The sequence below is a fragment of the Bidens hawaiensis genome, unplaced genomic scaffold (genome assembly GCF_021521415.1).
Source record: "Bidens hawaiensis isolate Kalapana, Puna unplaced genomic scaffold, B.hawaiensis_p1.1 tig00009086_1, whole genome shotgun sequence".
Taxonomy (NCBI): domain Eukaryota; kingdom Viridiplantae; phylum Streptophyta; class Magnoliopsida; order Asterales; family Asteraceae; genus Bidens; species Bidens hawaiensis.
In genome coordinates, this window is record NW_027491668.1 from 571426 (window position 1) to 577513 (window position 6088).

At 35.1% G+C, this 6088-nt stretch overlaps 1 protein-coding gene across 1 annotated transcript; it reads right to left on the minus strand.

The window, feature by feature from the left end:
* Positions 1-1905: 1905 nt before the first annotated feature.
* Positions 1906-5422, minus strand: LOC143531208 (protein FRIGIDA-like). Its single transcript, XM_077026554.1, has 3 exons — positions 5101-5422; positions 4332-4489; positions 1906-2621 (listed from the first exon to the last, which is right to left on the minus strand). The coding sequence occupies exons 1-3, from the start codon at positions 5408-5410 to the stop codon at positions 1989-1991; spliced, it is 1101 nt and encodes a 366-aa protein (XP_076882669.1). The 5' UTR covers positions 5411-5422; the 3' UTR covers positions 1906-1988.
* Between the last annotated feature and the right edge of the window lie 666 nt (positions 5423-6088).

Genomic DNA, 6088 nt, shown 5'->3' on the forward strand with positions numbered 1-6088 from the left:
GTTGTAACAACCGGAGGAAATATAGAATATTATTTGTGTTATTCCTTGACCAACTATGGCCAATGACTGTCGGCTGCCACACAGCTGTACCGTCGGCTGCCACTTGACAGTCGTTGTGCGGTCACAAGAGCGGAACTCTCTAGCGCAACACACGGTGGGACTATAACCTGAATGGGCTTAGGAGTCGAAATGACAACCTCGCAAAACCTGACTCAAATCTCTCATTGTCGGTATCGACCCAAAGTGACACAGGTGATAACCGAACTTGGGTCTCCGTTGTTGTTCTCTTATTGAGTTTTTATATTGTTTAAGTTTTCTACTTATATTGTTCTAACGTTGGTTTCTCTTTTTCGTTTTGTTCTTGAAACATAGCTCATCGTACGAGTTTATTAGTAGATTTTTCATCTCAAATCGACCTCACCGGAAAGGAAATATTATTGTTCTCGTAAAAGAGTATTCTAGAGTATGTTATCATAATAATTATGCTTCAAAAATAGTGAAGGTTAGTATTTGTAACGGAATGCGGATAGACCAATAGACTTAGATAAATATAAATCTAAGTTCGTTATGGTTCTTACATACCATGTCATCTTGTCGAGTCATTTCTTGTAACGGTACGATGTGTTAATATGTATTGAGTTACACGGTTATTGTGATTCTATATTAAGAATTTATTCCATGTTAAACACATTAAGAGCATATGCAACATTTTTGGTATATAATAAATAAATTTTTGAATAATTTGTTTATACAATTGTCTTGTTTATGGTCTCGTACAACAAGTGTTAAAAAAATCTAACTACACTATTAAAGCAAGATAATTGTTTCACATGGCACCATTTTTAGAGTGTCCACATTGGATTCCACAAAGCAATTCCCTTAAATACATTTTCCACCCAATTAACATTTAATTAACGTTCATTAAAATGTATAACAATTCATTAAATGCATAAAATCCTCTATTCATTATTTTTCATTTAATTACCATTGTAAAATTATATTAAGCTATTCATATAAATTTATAAAAACTAATATTTAACCTTTTACAATTCAATATAAAATTCTTCATTAATTTTATTTTATATTCATTTAAATCAATAACAAAAGTTTGACTATATAAATCAATACAATGGCTAAAATCTTGAAAAATTATTAAATGATGAAAATCAGGACAATTTTTTAATTTTTTTATTTTTTTATATACATGTAATTCAATTTTAATACTTTAAGTTATAATTTGATTTAAATGAATATAAAATAAAAGTTATAAATAAAAATTATTATATGAAATAACTTAATTTGCGTATTACATATAATAATTTTTATTTTTATTATAATTTCCACCCGTGTGAAACACGGGGTCAAACCTAGTATTATACTGAAATGTTTAAAACCAAAGCTCAAAATCCATCCAACTATTCACCTTTGATAGATACAAGCAAATGGAACCGACAACTTTCTTATTATTCTATATGAAGTGTTGTCGTGATGTGGGTGCGCTAATCCCTTACACATCATCTCCATTTCCATAGCCACGCCGCTACACCTCTTGGAGAGAGGACGCTAAAGGCTCATCAGCCCCTATGGGCGCTAGTGCAATCAAACACGTTCACCAATCTTTTTTTTCTATTTGAAAAGACATTAAGTAATACTGGTGTTGTAATTAAACCATTACATATGTTTGATGAGTTAGTTAATACCTCCACTTTTTACGTGGCAGTGACGTAACATCACTTTTGACGCACAATGTAAATACTTACAATACCCCAATTTTTTTTATAGTTAATGATTATAAATTTGGCCAAAGGTTTATAAACTTCAGAAGAACATTAAAAGGTCAACAAACAAAGGAATAATATTATATCATTCTCATGAACAGAAGATATATGTAGTTATGTACCAAAGAACAAAAAGCTACAAACATTAAGTTAACCCAAACCCAAATACAGGTACGAGTAACACTTAAAACATATTGCAGAACTACAACATCACGCACGAGAACCACGCCATCCTTTTTCAACTAATTTAGCAAAACCATATAGATCCGAGGGTGGTGGTCGACTTCCCAAAAACCCGGGAAACGATTCTAGCTGTCCTTGGTCCCATAATCTATGATCAGGTTGTGAATCATATGTTTGACCATGTCTTGGATAATGTTGGCCATATGGTGCATGCCAGCCATGAGGTTGATTATTAGCCGTGTGCACCGTTTGGTCATAAGAACCACGAAAACCACCCGCCGGACCATTTGGCACCGAACCGTTTCTGTTTTCAGGCCTTGCATATGCATTATATACAGGTGAAGCAGGGTGTTTAGTAATGTAGCTAGTGCTTGGTTGTGTTGACCTGTTAAACCGGTCCATGCCAAAGTGATCAACGGGTTTATGATGATGTGGTGTGTTTTCATGAACATAACAAGCACGCTTTGCTTCTTGATGAATCGGGCTTTCTTGAGACTTTCTTTTCTGGATTAATTTCCAATCGTTTACTTCTTTCTCTAGATTTTGTATTCTTTCATTGATTTTGAAGTCGGGAAGAAGAGTTGAAGGGTCAACGTTGTGAGATTCCAAACATTGTTTAACCAATGTTAGATCAAATATGTGCTGCTTCGTTGCCTCCAACTGAAAATTACAATCACAAACACCAAAATTAGTAGCCTTGAATATTTGGCCATTCGCATATTTTGTATGATATGTTTTGACTTGATTACCCTTTAATAGTGACAGAATATATTAAACTAGTTGACCCAAATCAAACAGGTAAAACTAATTAAAAAAAAGTCAAACGGGTCAAATTAACAGGTCTTCCTATCCAACATCAACGCCATGTCAGCATCACGTTAGGAAAAAAAAAGTCGGCATGGTAAAATTTTTGAAAATTTGATGCCTTTTTTGGAGTAAAAGCAAAAAAGTACATTATTTCTTCAAGTGGAAAGAAATATGACCAAACTATGTTATGCCTAACTTACCTTTATAATTTATATATGCACTTTGCCCGTATTGGAAAAAAATAATAAGTTGGCTTTTGAATCGCACCAAAAACAGAACTTTAACAGAAAGGAGACATGACTCTTCTTGTTTTCTTTCTAGTGATAAAAAGGAGCAAGAGATTTATTTATTAAAAGGTTACTAGAAAAGGAAATGTTCCATTTATTTTTAATAAAGAAGTAAATAAAAGAAGGAAACACTACATTCTTCGTTGTGATGGTGAAGGTTAACCAACCGGTGGATGCCACACTAAGTGTTGGTTTTCCGCATCGTGCATTTAATGTATATAGGGACGGAACCAATTATAAACCTAAAGAAGAAGTTGGCGTGGTGGAAAGTTTGTTAGCCTGTAACCCGAGGGACGCTGGTTCGACGGGTGCCGATTTGAGGTTTAATGCACAAAAAAAATAGAAACACTTGAACTTTAATTTACATCGTTACCCTGGACTTTATTTTTTTTGAACGCCAACAAATCCTCCAAATGTGCTACCAGCTAAATTCACCACATCGAATACACTCATCGTTCGATCCGAGGAAAACCCTAACCTAAGTCCAACGCCCTTGAACACTCGCCCAAAGGCACAACAGTGCGGTGAGATCAAACTCGTTCAGTTCAAGGATCCAACTAGTGAATGCCACCCACTCGCCTAGTCTCCCATCATCACCTGGTGCCGCCGAAACTAAATGATGAGGGCAAGAATCGAACCTAGGTCACATGGAACAAGTGAACAAGAAGTCTCTTCCTTACCACTCCACCACCAAATTTAGCCAGTAGCCCCATTTGGGGGAATCGTTAACCGTTCAAAAATAATAATAATAAAAAAAATAAAGTCAAGGAAACAATGCAAATTAAAGTTCAAGTGTTTCTATTTTTTTTCTAAATTAAACCTCAAAGCAGCACCCGCAAGGGTCGAACCCACATCCCTCAGGTTACAGGCTAACAAACTTTCCATCACACCAACTTTCTTCTTTAGGTTTATAATTGGTTCCAGTGTTTCTATATGAAATGCATGATGTGAAAAAAAAAACTAACACTTAGGTTACTCTACAATCTATAAACATTAATAAAATTACTTTATTTGTTTCTTCCTTAATTCTTTTAAGTTCCTTCCGGATTTTCTTTTTCTCTCTTGCTTTGTTGCCTTTGAAGAAAGTGCCATTGTGGTTTGCTTATTTTTATCAACGTTTGGAACCCGTGGTAAAAAAAGAAAAAAAAATGCACACACTAGAAACCTAAGGTGCAACGCACCGGGGCATCTCCTAGTTGACAATATAATATAACACAGCACCATTAAAGATTACACTATAAGAGGGAGAGAGAGAGAGAGAGAGGGTATTACTTACCATTTGAAGAGGCGAAGCATTCTGAAAATCTTTAATTTTATTTTGCAAATATGCCGTCAATATCTTCCCAGGATGGCACGTATGCTCCAACCCGAAAGTATACGCAATATCAACAGCTTCAATTTCCAGATTAGTATTCACCAACGAATAAATTACCTCTGAAAAAAGTACAATTACCAGAAAATAGTTTAGCTCATGAATTCAACACCACAAGAGTGGATTATGTGAACGTTTCAACTTTAAACCATCATATACTTATCCACCCTTAAAAGACGGTTTTGCTGCAGCAACCTCAGATACGATTATTCCCTCCTAAAACTTCTAACCATCAGAATTATCTAAAATCATAAAACTGATCAAGTTTGCAGCATATCCAAAAGATAAAAAAGAAATAACAAGAAGTTTGCATGATGCATGATGCATGATGCAACCACTGTACAAGTGTGTATAATGTTTTTCATTTAAAGTAAATAGTTTAGCATATTTTTCCTACATTATACATTTAACACTTCAAATATCACATGTATCATTTTATTTGATTTTTTTCTGGTAATCACGCACATCAAAAACAACATACGGTATAACATCGATAAATGAATAATTTTCTTCAATCCATAATTGTTATTAGTTTATTACTATTGTTGTCATTATCAGTAAGTTGTTATCAATATCAGTAAGTAAATAAATAATGAATAGTTCTTTAGGTTATGAGGGTATTCGTTTCACGAGGTTTCAAGGTATAACAAATTAACATAATAAAGCAACAAACCTGTAACTTTTGGGATAAGAAAAGCTGAGCGACGAAGTGCAGTGGCAATCCCCTTCACATTACTAGCCCTGATCAAATGTAAAATATCCTGAATCGTGAAAACATGATCTTCAATCCCAAATCCACTGATGAGCAGAAGCAAACCCCTGGCATCAACCTCATCCGCATGTCTCAATCCACCTTCTCTGATCATCCGCTTTTTCCAATCAACAGCAGCTTCTGCTGCATATTGCTGCTCTCTTTTTGCAATCTCAATGCCATCATCAGGGCTGATCATCACAAAGCACTCCAAAATTAAAACTGAGGCCATCCTTCCTAGACTTTCCTTCTGATGTGGATTGTAGAATGTTTTACTGCCCTGTATAAAAAACCTGCCAATGCTGTATAAAACTAGCTTTGCAGGATCTTTAGCAAGCTTCAAGGACTTTGCAATTTCCTCACGATGATTAATCATTTCAGAATAATGCGATGCTACATGCCACTTCATGTCCTTAGAACACATGCCTCGACACAAGGATTCTAACATACAAATCACAAACTTCTTAGGAGCTTCGGTTTCCTTAGCCTTCTTACAGGTTCCATTTTCTTCATGCTTCTTCAAAGTAGTGATTTTTTTAAGCTGCTTTGATACAACGGTCTGTTCAGGCTTGTTCAAGATACCAGTTTGTTCAGGCTTCTTTGATACAACAGTTTGTTCAGGCTTCTTTGATGCAACAGTTTGTTGAGGCTTTTTTGATGCAACAGTTTGTTCAGGCTTTTTTGACGCAACAGTTTGTTCAGGCTTTTTTGATGCACCAGTTTGTTCAGGTTTTTTGGATGCAACAGTTTGTTGAGGCTTCTTTAATGCAACAGTTTGTTCAGGCTTCTTAGGTACTGATACCCCAGTTTCTTCAGGTTTTTTTGATGCAACAGTTTGTTGAGGCTTCTTTAATGCAACAGTTTGTTCAGGCTTCTTAGGTACTGATACCTCAGTTTCTTCAGGTTTTTG